Genomic DNA, 22675 nt, shown 5'->3' with positions numbered 1-22675 from the left:
AAAATATTTGGACATACATTTTCGATTGCTATCCGGCAGGGAAGAGTTCCCTGCAAATATATCAGCCATCAGGTTAGCCTTATCAACCGGGTCAGTGAACGTTTGATCGTCCTTAACAAGAGTTGGAATAGATAAAGAACTACCCTTTACTCTTTTCACGACGTCGTGTAGAAGCAAGAACCTTTGTACGCAGGCGCTGTTCGTAAAGAAATTTTTCGCGCCTAAGCACATTGGCACACGAAGATCTTGCCTGTTTGCGCAGCAGTTCAGTATTGGCATTTTTATCCAAGCGCCAGTTCCTGAATGCCACCTCTTTCGATCTGACAGCATCTCTGTATGTCTGGTTGAACCAACTTTTGTTGTTGTTGTTGTAGCAGTTTATTGTGTTCTATCTTTCGTCTGCTTGATTCTGTTGAGTGTCAAGACTCCGGAACTCTGCGACTAAGATGGGGTGCGTCCACAGGGATCTGGGTCTGATACGAGTGGGTCTGGCCGGGCAGTTAAACAGGTGACGTGTATCGTGCGGTCCCTGGTTGCAATCGGGACATACATCTTGCACGTCGGCATCAATCCTAGCTCTGTGGGAATTGAGGCGGCTGCATCTGCCGGTACGTAATTGAGCCAGAACCACTCTGGTTTGCCAGGGGAGGTCGATTTCTTCGGGTGCAATGGGTGGCGGTCGTTCTCCATGGACTACATTCACCCGGTAGCCAATTACCGCGTCGGCTACCAACTTTTGTCGTCTGATTAAGCCGTTATAGTATTAACTGGAATAAATGTCCTCATTCCATTTAAAATTATCTTCGCAATCATATCAGCAGTAGCATTCATATCCTCATCTAGAAAACATAGAGTCCTATTAAAATGCTGAAAGAAACCATTGAGCTCAGCCCAAAGTGCTTAATCGTATAAAAATATTAACCGCTTCGGGACTCTGGAGGAAGCAGTACGAAGAGCAAAATACGAAAAAGATGCTGAAACAATGCAGTGATCGGAGTTACCAAGAGGTGCAATAGTATTAACTTCTTACTTTTCAGGGTGTGAAGATAAAAAAAGGTCAAGAGTATTAGTTTGGTGCCCTTGGACACATGCGATATGTGTCGGTTCCTTCACTAGTTGTGCCAAACCATTGTGCGCGGCGAAAAGCTCAATGTATTGGCCCTCAGGAGTCGTATGACTCGAATGGGAAAGCCAGGAGGAGTTGTGGACATTGAAATCCCCAGCGACAACGATTTCACTGGCCGGAAAATCCTCCAAAATATTTGCAATGCAATTAGAAAGGGCGTCAAAGCCGTTCATGGAAGCCTTCCTTTCTGAGTTTGGACTTCCATATAAGAATCCGAAGTGCAGTATATGTGATCCAATTCCGAATTTCCGTATAAAACTACAGACACAAAATTAACAAAATTTTGCAATAAGAATAAAATTGTGAAGAAATGTAAAAATTTTTATAAAATTATTTCTATCTAATTAAAATATTTACCATAATTTTTAATATTTTTCTACTCATTTTTTCTCATACGCTGCTGTTGCTTACCTGTATTGTTGCTGCTGGTCCATAGTTAAGGCCGGACATGAGAAAATCATCTGGGTCACTTTCATATGGTGGTTCATCATACCAATGACCCTGTGGATGAATGCCGCTAACAGCATAATGGGGTCCCCGCAAAGCATCATCATACATATAGGTGTCATCTGCAATGCAAAAGTGGCACACACACGAACCAAAAAAAAAAAAGAAGCAACGATTAAAAAAACCCCCCCAGTTGAGAGTAAACATAAATTTGTTATTTCAACACCACCGCAAACGATGATGCTATAATATTTGCAATAAAATATTTTTCATACATTTTTATTGCACACACACACACACACACATATATACACTTTTACTTACACTCACTGGCAGTTGCACTAACCTCCATAAAGTTGAAGTGAGCACGCCAGTGTGTGTGTGTGTGTGTGTGTGTGCATGTGAATTATTTGAAAAACTTACCGATTTTGCCTTCCCTGCCCATCTGCAGTAGACCCTTTCGTATGTCACGAAGTATCTGCGAGAAATAGGGAGAAAAAAACAACAAAAACAAAAAATAATGTAGAAATTATTTAAATGTACAACTACTACAGTGTGATGGTGTTGTTGGTTGATGATGATGATGGTATTTTATTGTATGGGGAAAAACCACAAAGTATTATGATGATATGCATGATGGCGCTGGCTGTTTGGTGAAAATGTGTGAAATTGTTTCGACATTTTACCCACAAAACAAGCGCTGCGGCAACAGCAAAAAAAAACGGCATAAACTTCAATTAAATGCTAAAAACAGTTAAAACCAAAGGACTCATGCATACATTGTAGGGAGCATGGCAATTTATGGCTACGCTTGCACAACTTGCTCGAACAGTGGGCAGAGTGGTGTTACCGCCATGCTTGGGTGGTTAATAGGCATAAAGACTATGCACTTTGCAAAAGAGTTTATAGAGGGCGGTATGTCCTTCAAGATATTTAGGAAAAGCGGACTAGTAGAGGCAAGAGAAGACCCAACCATAGTCTGAGTATAGGATAAAAAAAAAAATATTGGACTAATTTGTCTGTTATGCTTTAGCGTGTGGCTTGAACATTTTGACACGAAGTCGAGATCCCAGATCGGTTTATATGGCAGCTATATCAGGTTAAGGACCAATTTGAACCATATTTGACACAGTTGTTAGAAGTCGTAAAAAAACACCTCATTTAAAATTACAGCGAAATTGGATAGGAATTGCGCCTTCAAGAGGCTCAAGAAGTCAAGATCCCAGATCGGTTTATATGACAGCTATGTCAGGCTATGGACCGATTTGAACCATAATTGGCACAATTATTAGAAACTATAACAAAACATCTCATGCAAAATTTCAGTCAAATCGGATAGGAATTGCGCCCTCTAGAGGCTCAAGAAGTCAAGACCCCAGATCGGTTTATATGTCACCTATATCAGGTTATGGACCAATTATAATCATATTTGACGCATTTGTTAGAAGTCGTAACAAAACACCTCATGTAAAATTACAGCCAAATCGGATAGGTATTGCGCCCTCTAGAGGCTCAAGAAGTCAAGACCCCAGATTGGTTTATATGACAGCTATGTCAGGCTATGGACCGACTTGAACCATAATTGTCACAGTTGTTAGAAACTATAACGAAATATCACATACAAAATTTCATTCCAATCGGATAAGAATTGCGCCCTCTAGAGGCTCAAGAAGTTAAGACCCAAGATCGGTTTATATGGCAGCTATATCAGGTTATGGACCAATTTGAACCATTCTTAATACAGTTGTTGAAAGTCATAACAAAACACTTCATGCTAAATTTCAGCCAATTCGGATAGGAATTGCGCCCTCTAGAGGCTCAAGAAGTCAAGACCCAAGATCGGTTTATATGGCAGCTATATCAAAATATGGACCGATATGGTCCATTTACAATCCAAACCGACCTAGACTTATAAGAAGTATTTTGTGCAAATTTTCAAGCGGATAGCCTTACTCCTTCGATAGTTAGCGTGCTTTCGACAGACAGACGGACGGACATGGCTAGATCGACTTAAAATATCATGACGATCAAGAATATATACAATTTATGGGGTCTTAGATAAATATTTCGAGGATTAACAAACAGAATGACGAAATTAGTATACCCCCCTCCTACGGTGGAGGGTATACAATTTTTATTTTTGAATAGTATCTATTGACATCGATCCAATCCTTATACCTGTACCGGGTGGATCTGGTCCTTAGAGACTAGACAAACCATATGCTAAGGAGCAGGTGGATAAATTGTGTGTCCCATGGCATAAATATAAGGGAGAAAGGGGCACAAGGTAAGCCACAGGAGGAAATTTTTCGCCGCTCTTATGGGTGACCACCGTAAATGAGGGATTTGAAGGCGTCTACTGCGCAGACGATGTTACAATACTTCTAAGAGGTAAGGATCCGAACGAGCTATGCAGAAGGGTCTTGCATATGGCATATGACTGGCCTAGACCCAGATGTCTCAATGTTAACCTAGAGAAGACTGAAATATGCCACGTTTCCTCAATAAAACGATTTCGATATCTGACAAGGTCAAATACTTAGATGTGATCTTGGAAAGGAAACTGAATTGGAAGTGCTACATATTAGGTTCACATATGCTTGGCACTATGTAGACGGGCTGTAGGCTCAAAATGGGGCCTGAATTCGAGAATAGTCCACTGGCTCTACAGGAGCGTGTTTAGACCAATACTTACTTAAGCCTCAGTAGTTTGGTTGACTGCTATGGAGAAAACGTGCAACATAAGGACCATACAACACGATCAGAGAACATGTTGTCTTGGCTTAGGCGAAGCGATGGGGACCACGCCTACTATGGCACTGGAGTCTATTCTAGATATCCGACCCATTTACATACTATGGGTAGGCGATGGGAGAATGAGACTTAAGGCGATGGGAGAATGAATTGAGGATAGGAGCAGCTCATACCATACTTTTTATTAGTGTAGATTGGTTGGGATTGTAAATGGGACAAATCTGTCCATGTTTTGATATAGCTGTCATATAAACCTATCTTGGGTCTTGACTTCTTGACCCTCTAGAGGGCGCAATTCTCGTCCGATTTGATTGAAATTTTACACGTGGTGTTTTGGTATCACTTTCAACGGGGTATAATCGGGCGACGATAGAAAACTTAGAAGGGAGGGAAGAGATTTCCGATCGGATACCTGGGATGAACCTTGAAGTCGAGTGCGAGGCGCTGCTGCCATCGGCACAGTCTTGGACTGACGGAACCCTAGCATTGCCTCTGGAAGATGATGTTACACGGATGAATCAAAGCTAGAGGACAGAGTGGGCCTGTGGGTCTACATTGAGAACCCAGGGCCTGACCATATTACGAAGCCGCTGGCGGAGATCCGCGCGATCACGGAATGCGTGAAGTGGTGTGGTGCTAACGCGAGTCGAGTGTGAACATTTTTATCGGCAGTAAAATTGCCATGAAGGCAATAACAACCACAACGGTAAGTTCACGAACAGTCTTGAAGTGTAAGAAGGAGATTAACGCCTTCTCTGAGGATGGCAAAATCCGCATCCGCCGGGCCATAACGGACTAAGGGGAAATGAAAGGGCAGACGATATGGCGGTGAGGGCAAGAGGACTGACGTCAATAAACTTGGTTAGCCCGAAGCCTTTCGTGTCGACGCAGTCCGTATCAAGGGAGTGGGCGACGAATGCGCCTGCAGTTGCAATGCATTGTGGAGCAGCGAAACGGTCGGTAGGACGGCGAAAATCCTATGGGGGGATCCAGATTGTGAGAAGATGAGGCTATTACTGAAAGGAAGCAAGAAGGAGGTCTGTATAGCTATTGGTATCATAACGGGACACATAGGACTACATGCTCACTTATGTAAAGTCGGTGTAGCAAGGGATAGCATGTGTAAGAAAGCGGGGAAAATAATGAGACATTGGAGCATTTCCTTTGTCCTTTGCGAAAGCCAGACAAATCGCGTCTAACAGATACCGGCACTTAGAAGGAAACAAAATACCAGACATGAACCAATTTAGGGGAGTGGAATTGAAAACAATTAAGGATCTCGCAAATAGCACGGAATTCCTAATATAACTTTTTTTTTAGAGGCTAAGGTGTATGTCCATAGTGAATTGGGGCGGATTAAAATCTGCACCCTCTTTATATTCCCTATATATTCTTGATCAGCGTAAAAATCTAAGACGATCTAGACATGGCCGTCTGTCCGCCTGTCTGTTGAAATCACGCTACAGTCTTTAAAAATAGAGATATTGAGCTGAAACTTTGAGCAGGATCTTTTTTTTGTCAATAAGCAGGTTAAGTTCGAAGATGGGCTATATCGGACTATATCTTGATATATCCCCCATATAGACCGATCCTTCGTCAATTTGGCCCAGTTCGGTCTAGATTTGGATATAGATGCCATATAGACCGATCTCTCGATTTAAGGTTTTGGGCCCATAAAAGGCGCATTTATTGTCCGATTTCGCCGTAACTTGGGACAGTGAGTTGTGTTAGGCCCTCCGACATCCTTCTTTGATTCGGCCCTGATCGATAAAAATTTGGGTATAGCTGTCATATATACCGATCCTCACAAAAACCACATATATTATCCGATTTTGCTGAAATTCGAGATAGTGAGATGTCTAAGGCCCTTTGACATCGTTTTTTAAATTAGGCCCTGATCGGTTCAGATTTGAATATAGCTGCCATATAGATCGATTTCTCGATTTAAGGTTTTGGGCCCATAAAAGGCGCATTTTTTGTCCGATGTCGCCGAAATTTGAAGCAGTGAGTTAAGTAAAGCCGCTTGACATATATCTGCAATATGGCCCAGATCGGTCCAGATTTGGATATAGCTCCCAGATAAACCGATCACTCGATTCAAGGTTTTGGGCCCATAAAAGGCGCATTTTTGGTCCGATTTCTCCAAAATTTGGGACAGTGCTTTGTGTTAGGCTTTTCGAAATTTTGCGGCAACTTGCCCCAAATTGGTCCAGATTTGGATATAGCTGCCATGTAGACCGATATCTCGATTTAAAGTCTTGGCCCCATAAAAGGCGCATTTATAATCCGATTTCACTGAAATTTGACACAGCGACTCATGTTAGGCTTTTCGACATCCGTGTCGTATATGGTTCCGATCGGTTTATATTTATATATAGCTACTGTACTAGTAAAAATGCAAATTTTGCTCATGAACATTCCACTAAGGAACAGGGGCAAACTTCTCACATATCAATGAGTGCAGTCCGATTCAAGTTTTAAGCTCAATGATAAGGGGCCTCCTTTTTATAGCCGAGTCCGAACGGCGTGCCGCAGTGCGACACCTCTTTCGAGAGAAGTTTTACATGGCATAGTACCTCACAAATGTTGCCAGCATTAGGAGGGGAAAACCACCCTTGAAAAGTTTTTTCTGATGGTCTCGCCAGGATTCGAACCCAGGCGTTCAGCGTCATAGGCGGGCATGCTAACCTCTGCGCTACGGTGGCCTCCGACTACTGTACTAGTATTTGGTCCAAATCGGAACATATTTCGATATAACTGCTATGGGACATAAGGTATACAATTTTCACCGGATTTCGATAAAAGGTGGTTTACATATATACCCGAGGTTGTGGGTATCAAAAGTTCGGCCCGGCCGAACTTGACGCCGTTTTACTTGTTCATACAATATTTTGCCTATCCTGCGTTTCAATAGAAAATATTGTCTTTTTATGTTTTTTTATATTTTTTAAAACACCATCTGCATCTTAAGAAAATTTGTCACTGTACATAAATTTGCGCGTAAGGTAATGACTCTACTGCATTATCCCAAATCAATGAACCAAGGGTTGAGTGAGTATTTGAATAAAAGCCACAAAACAGGGCCAGGCCAAAGTAGCTGCTGCAAAAAAAAGAACAGAGGGACGGAAGAACGGACGGATGCATATATAGATGGATATTCAAAGTATAATAAAATGATAAAAGTGATGTTAAATTTATTGCCCCTGCACGTTGTTGTGCATTGCATTTAAAATGCAGCAGCACTTCAAGCACTCGCACTGGGTAGTATGAGGGAGATTCGCTGATGGGAATAGTAAACCTAGAAATCAGCACGTTTTCCCTTCAAATGGGGCTGGTAAGCTATAGACTCTCAAACACACACACTCACACACACTTAGATATATCTACGTTATATACCATTCTAGTACTTAGTCATTCCCTTTAGAGAGATCCAAGGAAGCAATCATCAGTGTTTCTTTGAAATAGATAAAAAATTAGCTAAAAGCTTTCTCACGTGCTCGGTCGGCACCAATCGCGCCACCAGCTGCCGCCAAGTGCCTCTCCCCTCAATTAGGCGGAAGGATACGGGTGAATGTATCGAAATGCTCTGAAACGCATACACAAGCAAACATACAGACCCACGTAGTTGAACGTGTACCAAAGTGCACCACTTACAAAGCATTTAAGAGAGGGAGAGGGTTATAAAAAAAATGTGACAGGGTTGCCAACACTTCTTGGAAAATAACATTTGGAAAAATTTATAGAAATAAAGGCAAGTAAAAAGGCGTTAAATTCGGCCGGTCGATCTGAATCATATACGACACGGATGTCGCAAAGTCTAACAAAGTCAATGTGTCAAATTTCAACGAAATCTGTTTATAAATGGGATTTTTATGAGGCCAAAACTTTAAATCTAGAGATCGGTCTATATGGCAGCTTTATCCAAATCTGAACCGATCTGACCAAATTAAGCACAGATATCGAAGGGCCCAACATAACTCACTGTCCCAAATTTCAGCTACATTGAACAATAAATGCGCCTATTATGAGTCCAAAACCTTAAATCGAGAGATTGGTCTACATGGCAGCTATATTCAAATCTGGGTGGTGCTGGTACGGCCTTTCAGCTATTTCGCACTAATATGGTTATTATATTGGTGCTCTTCTTTCAAAAACGTTTCATTGGAGTCTCATATTGCTATGGCCGAAAGATATGTCCGGTATGGGGTGTTTTTGGGTCTGAGGCTGATACCTATATATCAAATTCGTGCTCTGGTCTCAAATACCTTTCATTTGAGTCCCATATTGTCATTATTGGTTTATATTCCATTTGGCTGACTTTGGAGGTGGGGCGACCTCCTAGATATCCCCTAGCCAATCATTACCGGTTTGAAGGAAGTTTAAGCTCCCATATAAACCGATATTCCGATTTGATTTCTTGAGACTTTGGAACCCGCAATTTTTGTCCCATTTAGCTGAAATTTCGTATTTAATATTCTTTTATGACTTCCAATAACTGTGACAAGTACGGTTCGAGTCGGTCTATAACCTGATATAGCTCCCATATAAACCAAGCCTCAATTTATGTCCGATTTGGCTGAAATTTTGCATGAAGTGTTTCGTTAAGACTTTCAACAACTATCCGTATTACGGTCCAAATCGGTCTATAATCTGATATAGGTCCCTTATAAACCGATCTCCCGATTTGACTTCTTGAGTCCTTACAAGCCGCAATTTTTGTCCGATTTGGCTGAAATTTTGCCCTTCATTTTGCCCATGAACAATCCACTAAGGAGCAGGGGCAAACTTCTCTATAAGTGCAGTCCGATTCAAGTTTAAGGTCAAAGGTAAGGGAACTTCTTTTTATAGCCGAGTCCGAACGATGTGCCGCAGTGCGACAACTCTTTGGAGAGAAGATTTGACATGGCATAGTACCTCACAAATGTTGCCAGCATTAGGAGGGGAAAACCATCGCTGAAAAATTTTTTCTGATGGTCTCATTCATTGATATGTGAGAAGTTTTCCCCATTTCCTCATTGGAATGTTCATGGGCAAATTTGAATTTTCAAAGCTACGATAAGGACAACATACATTTATATCTTCAAAGGCAACCCTGGTGGGTGTGTGATTGTATGTTTTTGCATGTTGCAATTCAAATGGTAGTCATTACATTCAAATGTTCATGGTCTACAAAGAAGAAATGAACGAACGAACTAAGCAACGACTGACTGAACGAGAGATGAATACAAATAAACAAATAAAAGAAAAAGAACATCAACCCAGGGAAGCCAGGAGAGAACTAACAGCGGATCACAAAGGACTCGTTGGAAATGTTGGCTCCACCTAAAGTCAGATTCAGAGTCACAGTCATCGCCTTCAACGTCGTCGTAGTCGTCGAACGACTCAAGTGAATTAAATTTTAATGTTTGAAATTGACTTTTTTGCAGTAAATATAAAATTCATTATTGCCACCGTTGATGGTGCAACTTCTGATGCTGTTTCTTGCTACACACACACACACACACACACAGCCCATTGGAGACGATGTTTCGTATGCAGCTCTTGCTGCTGATGGTTTTGCCCGGTGTTGCAGTTGTCGTTGGTGTTTTTGTGGGTCTCATATGCATTTAGAGTAGTGCTGCTGCAACCAACAAACAAAGAGACTTGCAAAAACAAAACCATCAAAAAAAGGTAACGATGATGAGGGCATAAGAGAGAGAGAGAAAAAAAACAACACACGCCATGATGATGAAAATTGCACTACTACTGTGAAGGGTGGCTTTTTTTTGCCCGATTTTCCTACTTTTTGCATTGTCGCTGTCGCTGTCGTTTTCGTTGTTTTGTTTTCGGTGTTCTTTCTCTGTGTTCTCTTAATTTAAGATTTTTTGACGGTTGCATAATAATGCCGTAGCGTAGAGTCAGTTTCGTCCTTTTGCCTCTTTCAAACCCCCGCCGTCTTTCAGTGTGTTTGAGTGCATTTTTGCTGTTGTGGAATTTTGTTCGTTTTTTCGCCGTTTTCATTGTGAAGACGACTAAGAAGAGCTTTTCCTTGCCGCCTTTTTGTGCTTTAGCCACCCAATGTTGTTTTTGTTTTCATTGTCGTTGTAGTTTTCTGCTGCATTTTCCTTCATATGCATTAATGTGTGTGACTGTGTGTGTGTGTGTTTGTACTTTTGTTGTTGTCGTCGCTCCTCCTAGCTACAGTTTTGTTTGGTTTTGGATGGAGGACAATCACCTTTTGCATAATTACCACAACAATTTCTGTTCAAATATGGAGAGAAGAAAACGAAAAAACGACTAAAGGAACTGCTTTTCATGACTTTAACCGACGACGAGAGTCTTTTGCATTGTACGCGCATACCCTCAAATAGGTTCACATATCAAGAACACATATACCATTACTTTATGGGGGGCGGGGGGTGGTGAGTGAGGTCTGTCAAGATCTGACAGTATTTTTCAAAATATTACAACGCTCAAACGGATGAAGGAAGACATTTTTACTGTCCTTTACATATTGGGATGTTATGATCAATCGATGACATTATTTATCGATAAATATCAACAGTTTACAGGTAATACAATGCTTAAGCGAAATTTGGTATTGTTGTACAAATTTTGGGATATTATAATAAAACAAGTAAAAGCGTGCTATGTTCGGCGGGGCCTAATTATATACCATCCACCATGGATCGCATTTGCCAAGTTCTTAGAATGACTTTTGACAGGGGTCATAACCGGACAGGGGTAATAACCGAACAGGAGTCATAACCGAACAGGTGTCATAAACGGACAGGGGTCATAACAAGACACTGTGCCATATGCCGCATGGGGTTACCGCACAATGACTTCTGTAAAAGTTGCCTCGATGAGGATGTGAGACTATTGAGCACTTGCTTTGTTCCTCTCAGGGTCTGCAGGCACGTAGTCTTTCCTTTCTGGGGAGCCGTTTCTTCTGCTATCTGGTTGAACTTGCGAACGTACCACCGGTATGTCTCCTGAGGTTTGTTGAGGGAACAAGATGGTACCGAAGTGGGGGGTGACACGAAAATTAAATTTATCATAAACTTTAATTTTAACTAATTATCGATAAATGAATCGATAATTATCGGATATTTGTCATTCATATTCATATCCAAGATTACATCACCAACATCCCCTAACTTAATTAGTATTTTGTAAAGAAAATATTTCATAGATATCGGTTATCGATTATGGAATATTAAATTTATCATAAACTTAAATTTTTACAAATTCTCGATAAATGAATCGATAATTATCGAATATTTGTCATTCATATTCATATCCAAGTTTACATTACCAACATCCCCAAACTTAATTAGTATTTTGTTAAGAAAATATTTCATAGATATCAGTTATCGATTATGGAAAATTAAATTTATCATAAACTTTAATTTTAACTAATTATCGATAAATGCATCGATAATTATCGGATATTTGTCAATCATTTTCATATCCAAGTTAACATCACCAACATTCCTAACTTAATTAGTATTTTGTAAAGAAAATATTTCATAGATATCGGTTATCGATTATCGAAGACATAAACTATGTTACCCCCAATGTATATATTTTTAAACTAGCATATAATCTTAACCCATTTTGGACCACTACACCCTTTTTTGGTGCAATCGCTTTGAAACATTCCGTTTTGTACACCTCGAAATATTGATCTACCCATGTCCAACTGTCTGTCGAAATCACGATACCGGTCGAACACGTAAAGCTAGCCGCTTGAAATTTTGCAGAGATGCTTAATATTGATGTAGGTCATTAGGGATTGCAAATGGGCCATATCGGTTCTGATTTGAATAAAGCTCCCATATAAACCGATCTCCCGATTTGACTACTTTTAGCCCTGGAAGCCGCAATTTTCGTGCTATTTGGCTAAAATTTTGCACGTAGTATTCTGTTATGGTTTCCAACAACTGTACCACGTACGGTTCAAATCGGTCCATAACCTAATATAGCGTCCATATAAACCGATCTCCCGATTTGACTTCTTGAGCCCCTGGAGGCCGCAATATTTGTCCGATTGGGCTGAAGTTTTGCACATAATATTCTATTATGACTTCCAACAACTGAGCCAAGTACGGTCCGAATCGTTCTATAACCTGATATAGCTCCCATATAAACCGATCTCCTGATTTGACTCCTTGAGCCCATGGAAGCCTCAATTTTTGTCCGATTTGGCTGAAATTTTGCACATAGTGTTTTGTTATAACTTTCAACATCTGTGCCAAATACGGTCCGAATCGGTCTATATCCTGATATAGCTCCTATATAAACCGATCTCCCGATTTGACTTCTTGAGCCCCTGCAAGCCTCAATTTTCATCCGACTTGGCTGAAATTTTGCACATACTCCCAACCCACAAATGCGCTTTCCAATAGAAAATAAAAACATATTATTTCATATATATCGATAATCAATATTACGTTTATTGTGGGTAATCTTGAATAAAAGTTGTGCATCCGCCTTTTAACCCCACATAATTCAATACAATCTATGTCCCTATGTGTCTTCAATGGTTAACACTAGCTGTCAACTGCATAGGTCCCCTAATAGTTCCCTGCGAATTACTTTTAAATAAAAAAAGTTGGAAATACAAATCAATCAGACTTCACAATGGGTCTTCTCAAATTTTCATATAACCTCAGCCATCCTTTGAAACGTATTGTTTTTTACCCACACCCACCGATAACTAAACTCTTCTAATACGATGTTTGAAGAAAATTGCAATAATTTTGGCCGTTTTCTGTCGTTTTCCGTCTTATTTTTCCCCTATTTCACCAGATACTTGTACAAGTTGAAATAGACACGAGTGCAAGTACATTTCGCCCTGTGAAAGTATATGTATGACGACCATAGTATGTGTGTTGCTGGGGTACATTCCTTCATTTGTTTGTAGACATTTTTCTAGTCAACTTGGCTTAGTATGCCATCTAAGAATGAACAGAAAAAGTGACTACTCTTCTTTATGCTACATACTCAATGTTTAAATATAGTGCAAAAAGACAAACAAACCTATGAACATATATACAAGCACAAACAAAACAATTACAGTCACACACTCAGACAAACCCTCACAGACTATTGCACATCAAGGCTTAGCCATAGCAAATTCATATGCATGTATTTGAGTGGAAAAAAAACCCTAGAATCGACTTGACTTGAATCCAACGAACAAAACTACTTTACTCCACATTCCGTTAACTTTAAAACTGTAACATTATAACAATAAAATAAAAAATACAAAAAAAAAACTTCACAACACAAACACACACATACGCAAAATGTTTAGAAGAGACGCTATAAGCAAGAGTGTACAACAGTAATTGGGGTCGTTTTGGGGACATTTTTATGAGGGAGAAAGCAAAGAAAATTATATATAAATAGAAAACTTTGCAAGTTTGCAAGCATGTCTAAGATGTCATAAAAAACGCCTTGTTAATAAATAATATCCTATATACAATTTGTTTTAAATTTTTTGTAAATTTTGTATGGAAAATCGTTACTTATATCCTCTATAAGATAAATGAAGCATACTTTTAGGATGACCTAAATATCTACAGTCGAAACCGGCTAAATGAAACGCTGAAAATTCATAAATTTAGTTTCACTTATCCGTTATTGTCAGTTCAGAGTAGTTCGAATAAGTGACATTTATTTCCAGTTAAGCGATATAATCATAAGTGAAAGTGAATTTATAGAGTTGGAAAAGAGCAATGATCTGTAGAACTCTTTAAAAGTCAGAGGCAATCATTAGCGAATTTAAATTTTAGGTAATTTCCCCTAGTAAAAACTTTTTCACTTCTGAATTTTCAGTTGCCAGTTGGGTTTTATACCCCTTTTCAGTTTAGTGGTATTTTCAGTTAAGAGGTTTTTCATTTAAGCGAATTCAACTGCATCGAATAATACCAAAAATTAATGGGTTTTTCCAAAAAGTTTTGCTCAAGTGGGATTTTCACTTAAATGTGGTTTCGACTGTATTTCATAGAAATTAAGGTTTTGCAAAAATTTCCAACAGAAATTGTATTGTTACATTTTAAACAGAAATTAGATTTTTATTTAATAATATTTTAAATTGGCTCAGCGGAAATATTGAAAAATGTAGTATGTAGTCCGTCTGTCTGTTCACGTTAATTTGTGTACAAAGTTTAGGTCACAATTTTCATTAATCTTGCTCGAGTAGAGGTCTTTTTTTTGCTGGTTGATAATCTTAATTTTTGCCCGACCACTCAAACTTGGATATCAAATTCGTTTTCTACTATCATAAACCCATTATTTATTGCCAAAGAAGGCAAACATGGCCGGTTTGAAGGGAGTTTAGGGGTCGGACCCTGAAATAATATCAGCATCGTGCTAGTACACGGGTTTGTTTGAGCCCCATAATGTCAAGCATTATAGGACCAGAAACGTGGTCCTGAAAGTGGTTACGAATTTCGTGCTCTACTCCCAAATGCCTTTCATTTGAGTTCCATATTGCCATGATCGGTAAATAGGTATGTCTGTTATAGCGGTTTTTTCGGAGGTGTGGTGGTTCCCCAAATTGCCATTGGGTTAAGGGGAGTTGGGATGGGATGAGACGTCCCCCCAACACTTGGCCCCAGAGTAGGTTATCAAATTCGTTTTCTTATCTCAAATACCTTTCATTTGAGTCACATATTGCCATGGTCGGTTAATATGGACTCTTTGTGGAGTGTTTTGGGGAAGGGGCGGCGAAAACGTTTATTTAAGGACCATATTGCGATGGTCATTAACAATTTTCTAGGGGTCCCAAAAGTGGGAATCAATCTCATGCTCTACTCCTCAATACCTTTCATTTGAGTCCCACACTGACCTGGTCGATGAATATGTCCGATTTAGGTGTGTTTTGGGGAGTGGGGTGGGGAGGTCATATTGCCATTGGCCTCAATTCGATATTAAATTCGTTTTATAATCTCAAATACCTTTCATTTAAATCCCTTATTGCAAAAGTCAACAATTATGTCCGGTTTGGGGTATGGACCCTAAAAACTATAAATATCGAGCTCCACTCTCTTTAAGACCCATGGCGAGCAAATACGTCCTATTTTGGGGGTTGTTATCGGGGTGGAACGTCCCCTAGACAGTTAGTTCCGAATGTTAATATCAGATTTGTGGTCTATTTTGAAATACCTTTCATTTGAGCCCCATATTTCCATAGTCGGCAGACATGTTTTGTATGTGGGTGTTTTGGGGGATGGGTGACTTAGTTCTGAAAATATCTCTCAGATTCGAGTTCTACTCTAAAGTACCTCTTATTTGAGACCCATATTGCAATTTTTAACAAAAACGGCCCCATAGACACTTTTCCCGAATATTAATATCAGATTCGTGCTTTACTCCCAAAGACCTTTTCTTTGAGACCCATATTGCTATGGTCGTAAATTTATCCTCATTGGGAGTTGTTTTGGGAGATGGGAGCCCCCCAAACACTTGGCTCCACATTTGGATATCAGATCCGTATTCTATACTCAAATACCTTTTATTTGAGTCCCACATTGCCATGATCAGTAAATAAGTCCTATTTGGGCGGTGTTTTGGGAAGGGGAGGACCCCCAAAAACTTGGACCCATATTTGTATATCAGATTCGTATTTTACTCGCAAATACCTTACATTTGATTACCATATTGCCATGCTCGGTAAATATCTCTGATTTAGGGGTGTTTTGGGGGTTGGGGGTGGCCCCCAAACACTTTTTAATCTTCAATACCTTTCATTCGAGTCCCATTGTCGTGATTGGTCTTTATATATATTTGGTAGTTTTAGGGGTTGGGGCGGCCCCCTAGGTACCCCATCCGAAATTTAGATACCAAATTTTTGTTTTTAGGTTACTATAAGACGGCACGCAAAATTTCGCTTAAATCGCACCAGCCATCTTCGATATCTGGCGTTTTTGAAAATTAGAATAAGGGGGAGGGTCCGCTTCCCTTCAAATTTAAAACAATTTAGTACCCTCTTTTCACCACGGGATCATTATTCACCATCTATGAAAATTTCAAGAAAATCGGTTCAGCCGTTTTTGAGTCTATACGGAACAGACAAACCAACAAACAAACAACCACTAAATCATTTTTATACCCACCACCGTAGCATAGGGGGTATATTCATTTAGGCATTCGGTTTACAACAGATCGAAATATCAATTTCCGACTCTACAAAGTATATATGTTTCGGATCGTCGTAAAATTCTAAAACGATTTAATGATGTCCGTGTGTATGTCTGTCCGTCCGTCCTTCTGTTGTAATCACTCTACAGGCTTCAAAAATTAAGATATTGAGCTGAAATTTGGCAGAGATACGTTTTTTAGATGCACGCTGGTTAAGTTCTTGAACGGCCAAATCGAACCATATATGGATATAGCTGCTATATAGACCGATTTTCCGATAAAGGGTCTAATGCGAATAAAAACTTAATTTTTCATCAGATTTTGCTGAAATTTTAAACATTGGGTAGTTTTAGGCCTCCCGACATCTGACACAAATATGGTTCAGATCGAACTATAGCTGCTATATAGACCGATCTGTCGATAAAGGGTCTGAAGCCCACAAAAGCTTTATTTATTGCCTAATTTCGCTAAAATTTGAAACAGTGGGTTATTTTAAGCCTACCGACATCTAACCTAAGTACGGTTCATATCGGACTATATTTAGATATAGCTGCTATATAGACCGATCTGCCGATAAAGGGTCTAAAGCCCATAAAAGCTTTATTTTTTAACCGGTTTCGATGAAATTTGAAACAGTGATTAGCTTCGGGCCTCTCAACTTCGAACTGAAATATGGTTCAGATCGGACTATATTTAGATATAGCTGCTATATAGACCGATTTCCCGATAAAGGGTCTGAAGCCCATAAAAGCTTTATTTTTAATCCGATTTTGCTGAAATTTAAAACAGTAAGTAGTTTTAGGCGTACCAACATCTGACCCAAATATGGTTCAGATCGGATTATATTTAGATATAGCTGCCCTATAGACCGATCTCCCGATAAAGGGTCTGAAGCCCATAAAAGCTTTATTTTTTATCTAATTTTGCTGAAATTTGAAACAGGGATTAGTTTCAGGCCCATCAACTTCGAACTGAAATATGGATCAGATCGGAATATATTTATATATAGCTGCCCTATTGACCGATCTTCCGATAAAGGGTCTGAAGCCCACAAAAGCCCTATTTATTATCCGATTTCGCTGACATCCGCTCCAAATATGACTTGGATTGGACTATATTTAGATATAGCTGCCATATAGACCGTTCTCCCGATAAAGGGTCTGAAGGCCATAAAAGCCATATTTATTATCAGATTTCGCTGAAATTTGGAACAGTTGGTAGCTTTAGGTCTTCCGACATCCGCCCAAAATAAGGTTTGGATCAGACTATATTTAGATATAGCTGCCATATAGACCGATCTCCTGATAAAGGGACCGAAGCCCATAAAAGCTTTATTTATTACCCAATTTTGTTGAAATTTGATATAAAAAATTCAACAGTGACATATATTTATAAGACCACTCAATGTCCGTGCCGAATTTGGGTGCATAAGTTATCCAATTTTCATCGGATTGTGACGAAAGGGGGTTTGCATATATACCCGAGGTGGTGGGTATCCAAAATTCGGCGTGGTTGAACTTAATGCCTTTTTACTTATTATATATAAGAATTATATTTCTCTGCCCTACTCTAAGTTACAAATCCTTTGTTTATGCCGCATACCTTCGCCGTTTAGTGTTAAGTCAAATGAATTTTCATATCCAGATGTCACTTTTCATCTTAGATAAGGCTAAAAAGTAGTTGCGTTAAGTTTACTACTTGTTCTTTTGTATTAGCTCACCGAGTGATTTCTCGTTCATTCAATTTGTTACCATCGAATAATAAAGTTAAAAGTCATCGTCTACTTAACCATAAATTTCTACGTTTTCTTAAAGAGGAACCATTTTGGTAAGGCTAAGCAACCGAACTCTCCCTCGTGGCTTACTGAAACCTGATTTCGTTTGTTTTTCGTATTTCTTTCTGCTTTTTAATTCCATATCACCGACATTGAATGGATATATTTCCGAGATTTAACCAAATCTACCATCTTTTAGGAAATCCAAGTTTTTGCCAGTTTCTAATTCCTAAGTTCAGCCAAAAACTCTACATGGTCCTTCGAACCGGATTTGGAAAGCCTAAAAGAAATTTTTCATCCACAATTGCAATTTCGTTTAAGCAGAAATAAAATCGAATCCAGGTATGTTCGGCTAATGAAAAACTATTTTCGTATAAAAGTAGAGGGACAGAAGTTACGTAACGTGTTTTTCCTCACAAAGTTCCTTTTCTGCGGAGACAGGTGTTAAATGGTGCATTTAACATAGAAGTCCAAAAAAGAAAAAAAAAAAAAAAATCTAAATGAGACTACATATGTGCTCTTAGATAGCAACAACATTTATATTCCAATAATTTGGTACAATTGCTCGTACATTGTGTAAGGCGAAAATAAACTTCCAATCTCTTTGTTGGGCATCGATTTAACATACCCAGTGGTGAGAATCCCATTCCTCTTCAATCCATTTGATTCGGCACTTTAATTGGGAATATCAATGCTAATTTTTGCCTGTTTTGTTGACATACGCGTCAATCGTTGGTCAAGATCTGCTACAGCACTGCTCCATAATAGATAGCAACAGCGAATTGATATAGCAGTCGTGAGCAGCGGTAGCACAGTTTCGTTTTTGTTTTGATTCAGCTGACTATTAAAACAGGTTCCCTTCCATAGGGATTTATAACACTCCATTATGGGTACCGTTTATGTATTCATGATAATCAGATCATAAAATTGAAGGAGAAGTAAAATATCAAAAGGGCAGTGTGTTGTCGGAAGCCATATCCACTTACATCGTTTTTATACTGTCATTATTTTGCCTTTGTTCGCCCTATTTGTCATTACTGATATTGTTGATCAAAGCAACGTGTGTGAATTAAATATAGAAAAGTTAGAAAGTGCTACTTGCTACATTTATCGATTTTTGAAACTGCGGACTATAAAGAGTAAATTTCATTGCGGAACGAGATACGTCAGAGGACCTTAGTTTTTGTGTTTATTTTTGGTTGAACACAACATAGAGACAAAAGTATTTTGGCGATATATACTTTGGGAAGAATTCCAAAAGAGGCTGGATCATAAAGACACCATCAGTTAGAAGACGGCATTAAGGGCAGTGAAGAAGCCTTAACCTCTATAATCCTACACCAAGTTCATGGCCCAGAAGGAGAAAAGAACATCAAGGAAGAATACCAAATTTGAACCAAATTCTGGGGATTAATGCAGGTATTTTGTGAGATAATAAAAGTGAAGTCGAGCTAAACTATATTAGATCAGATTCGTGAATGGTCTTTAGTTTTTGTTGTTCCTACGATAATTTTTTTGGATTTCCGATACGAGTTGCATCATTTGTAGACTATTTTTTTCGTTCATTTTTTCTTAAAAATTATTAAATTTACCATTGAATTACCCTGCCATAAACGAAATTTTCCTTCTAGTCCATTGTACGGATACAACTTATGTGAGAATATTCCACATGGCTGCATTTGTGGTCTTCGATTTTCAATCCAATTGCGTTTGCCCACATATGAAATGTTTTTCTAATTGAGGTTAAATTTTGGAGTATATTTTGAATTTTGTTTTTGCTCCAAAAGGGCAGGAAGTTGATTGGATCGAAGTTTTGAATTCATTCGTTTTACATTTAATTTTCTTATACTCTTTTTGAACGGGGTTTACAGATATTTTTCTAATATTGATATATATGTTCGTTGAGATTCTGAGGTTTGGACTATTGTGTGGTCAGAATGTCCGCTTTGACAAGGTTTACGCAAATATCTGACGCTTTGATTATTTTCAACGCCGATATTTGCGGAGAATCTCTCAACAATTCTTCAGTCTACTCTTTGGAGGTACATAAGGAAGAACTGCGAGATATTTGGCAGAGAATGAAACCCACGTATGAGGAAAGTGTTCAGGAACTAATGGCTTCTGCGGACGAGAATAGCAAAGCTGATCTTGAGACTATTCGAGCCCGGTACCACAGCACTTACACTACATATGTCGATTCTGTAGCTAAGATAAGTGCCTGTATAGAATCCAAACGGGCGTCGATATCCAATCCAATTCCGATGAATACATCTTCCGTCCGAGATGAATATCCGTCAGTTCATTTACCACCGTGTGACACAGAGCTCTTTCACGGAGATTATCTAGCTTGGCCGACCTTCCGAGACTTGTTTACGGCCATCTATATAAAGAATTCGAGGCTTTCACCGGTGGAAAAGCTTTTCCATTTGAATAATAAAACGCGAGATGAAGCCAGGGATATTGTCCGCAAAGCCCCATTGACCAATGAGGGCTTTGATATTGCCTGGAAAGCTCTGCAAGTTCGGTATGAAAACAGGAGGTTGCTTATAAATAGCCAACTGAAGGTTTTGTTTAGCCTTCAAAGAATATCTGTCGAATCCGGAGACTCCATAAAGGAGATTCAAAATTCCATCAACAGCATAATATCTGCTCTGAAACTCTACCAGATCGAGATACAAAGTTGGGACCCTATTTTCGTCTACCTATGTAGCACTCGACTTCCCGAAAATACCCTTTCATTATGGGAGCAGTCTGTCAATAACAAGACAGAATGTCCGTCCTGGAAGGACCTTGATTCCTTCCTCACTAGCCGATACCAAACGTTGGAGACGGTTCGAAATTTAAGTGATCAGCCTTCCACTTCTAAATCGAGCGAACCTCCCAAAGTTAATGTCAAACTATCCGGTCAGAAACGGGTTAATTCTTATCAGAACAGCTTAGCTCTTCCTCCTTGTAAACTTTGTCCAGACGTATCACATACAATCCGAGTGTGCCCAAAGTTTATAAGCATGTGCTACAACGACAAGTTGGCTTTTATAAAGAAGATAAAGCTATGCTTGAATTGCTTTTCGAAGGGACATGTGGTAAAAGATTGCAAAAGTGCATTTAATTGTTCGAAATGTCAACGAAGACATAATACCTTGCTTTGCAATACAGGAACTGAATCGGGTAACCAATGTATCACCGCTCCAAATACACCAGTTCTACAGTCCACATCCGAAGATACGCCCCAAATTTCTAGCGGTGTGACAATTCAGTCTTGTGCTGCTACCACATCCAGAAAGGTTCTCCTTGGTACAGCAATTATTCACATCCTTCATAGAGGTGAGATATTTAAAGCAAGGGCTGTATTTGATTCTGGTTCAGAAGCTTCGTTCATTTCTGAACACCTTTTCAACCTTCTTCGACTTAATAGCAAAAGGATATCCGCCCAGATCTCCGGGCTGAATGGGTGTGTGTCCGCATGTTCACAGAAAATATGCGACTTATGTTTAAGTTCACCCATAGACTCCGGAATTTTCATAAATGCTTCCGCAATCGTTCTTCCCCGACTGACATCTTCATTGCCCACCTTTACGGCTGATAGCGACATGTTTTCCCGTTTACCGGACATTCGTCTGGCGGATCCTGATTTCTTTCGAACATCATACATTGATATTCTGATCGGGGCAGACTTAATTCCTCAGGTAATGCTTGGTGGGGTGAGACACAAGGTTTGTGGAACACTGATGGCTCAAGAGACAGTGTTCGGATGGATTTTGACAGGGCCTGTTGCTTCTGATAATATTTCCTCCTTTCGAACAACGGTCTCCTACTTTAACGAGTTAGCGCTCGATGAGAGGATATCCAAATTTTTTGAGATGGAAGATATTCCTAAACGAAAACACATGTCGGATGATGACAAATACTGTGAAGAGTACTTTGCTGAGTCCACGCGAAGGGGCCCAACGGGCCGATATGTTGTATCATTGCCATTCAAGAAAGAGTTTGGAAATACTTTGAGACTAGGTCCGTCGAAGAGGAATGTAACGGCCCAATATTTTCGGAACGAGAATCGTTTGATTAGAACACCAGATCTGAAGGTACAATATGACAAAGTGCTCAAGGAATACTTGGAACTTGGCCATATGAAAGAGGTTCCGTCAAATCCTTCCCAAGATGATTCCAGATATTTCCTTCCACATCATGCTGTGGTTCGCCCTGACAGCGTGACTACGAAGGTCCGCGTCGTCTTCAATGCTTCGAATCCAACTTCGAATGGTGTAAGCTTGAACGACGTCCTTTACTGCGGACCGTCCCTCCAACTTGACCTGACTAGTTTGCTTCTCCAATGGCGCTTTTACAAAATCGTCTTTAACAGCGATATTGAAAAGATGTACCGCCAGATTTCCGTTAATCCTAGCCACACACCCTTCCAGCGTATAATCTTTAGGGATGATCCA

At 39.6% G+C, this 22675-nt stretch overlaps 1 protein-coding gene across 1 annotated transcript in view; it reads right to left on the bottom strand.

Annotated features, from left to right (window-relative positions):
- Window positions 1-22675, bottom strand: part of LOC106092734 (uncharacterized) — a 437945-nt gene that overhangs the window by 51378 nt on the left and 363892 nt on the right. The window contains exons 9-10 of the mRNA XM_059362614.1: window positions 1997-2051; window positions 1538-1695 (exon numbers count right to left, since the gene is read on the bottom strand). Coding sequence (XP_059218597.1) covers window positions 1538-1695; window positions 1997-2051 — 213 coding nt within the window. The remainder of the gene's footprint in view (window positions 1-1537; window positions 1696-1996; window positions 2052-22675) is intronic.

This window comes from Stomoxys calcitrans, chromosome 2 (genome assembly GCF_963082655.1).
Source record: "Stomoxys calcitrans chromosome 2, idStoCalc2.1, whole genome shotgun sequence".
Lineage (NCBI taxonomy): Eukaryota > Metazoa > Arthropoda > Insecta > Diptera > Muscidae > Stomoxys > Stomoxys calcitrans.
The sequence above is the reverse complement of the archived record's forward strand: the minus strand, read 5'-3'. Positions and strand labels throughout refer to the sequence as shown.